Here is a 384-nt window from a genome sequence, read left to right on the forward strand (position 1 = left end):
ACAGACAACCACGTAAAAACCCTAGCACCGTGTCTCAAGACTCTTGGGATAAAGTCTATCCTCCCGGCAAGGTCTTTCAGTCCGCCAAAGAGAACCCGCGCTACTCCAGCTACCAGGGATCCCGCACTGCGAATGGCTACCTGGGTGCCGCCGCCACGGGCCTGAACGCTCGCGTCCTCCTGGAGACCCAAGAGCTCCTGAGACAGGAACAGAGACGAAAGGAGCAGGAGGCTAAAACCAAGCTACCTACTATGGAGGAGACACCAACCCTAAGCCAAACCCCTGTTCCTGCTCCACCCAAAGGCCCCTACCGACAAGACGTGCCACCCTCGCCCACCCAACTCGCCCGGCTCAACCGTCTACAGACCCCTGAGAAGGGCCGCC

At 59.6% G+C, this 384-nt stretch overlaps 1 protein-coding gene across 1 annotated transcript; it reads left to right on the forward strand.

The window, feature by feature from the left end:
• Positions 1–5: 5 nt before the first annotated feature.
• LOC107734717 (partitioning defective 3 homolog) lies at positions 6–378 on the forward strand (the record flags this gene model as incomplete). Its single annotated transcript, XM_016546670.1, has 1 exon — positions 6–378. A coding segment is annotated over one exon (373 nt), but the record flags the coding sequence as incomplete, so codon positions are not given.
• Between the last annotated feature and the right edge of the window lie 6 nt (positions 379–384).

This window comes from Sinocyclocheilus rhinocerous, unplaced genomic scaffold, assembly GCF_001515625.1.
Source record: "Sinocyclocheilus rhinocerous isolate Xijiao unplaced genomic scaffold, SAMN03320098_v1.1 C35126286, whole genome shotgun sequence".
Lineage (NCBI taxonomy): Eukaryota > Metazoa > Chordata > Actinopteri > Cypriniformes > Cyprinidae > Sinocyclocheilus > Sinocyclocheilus rhinocerous.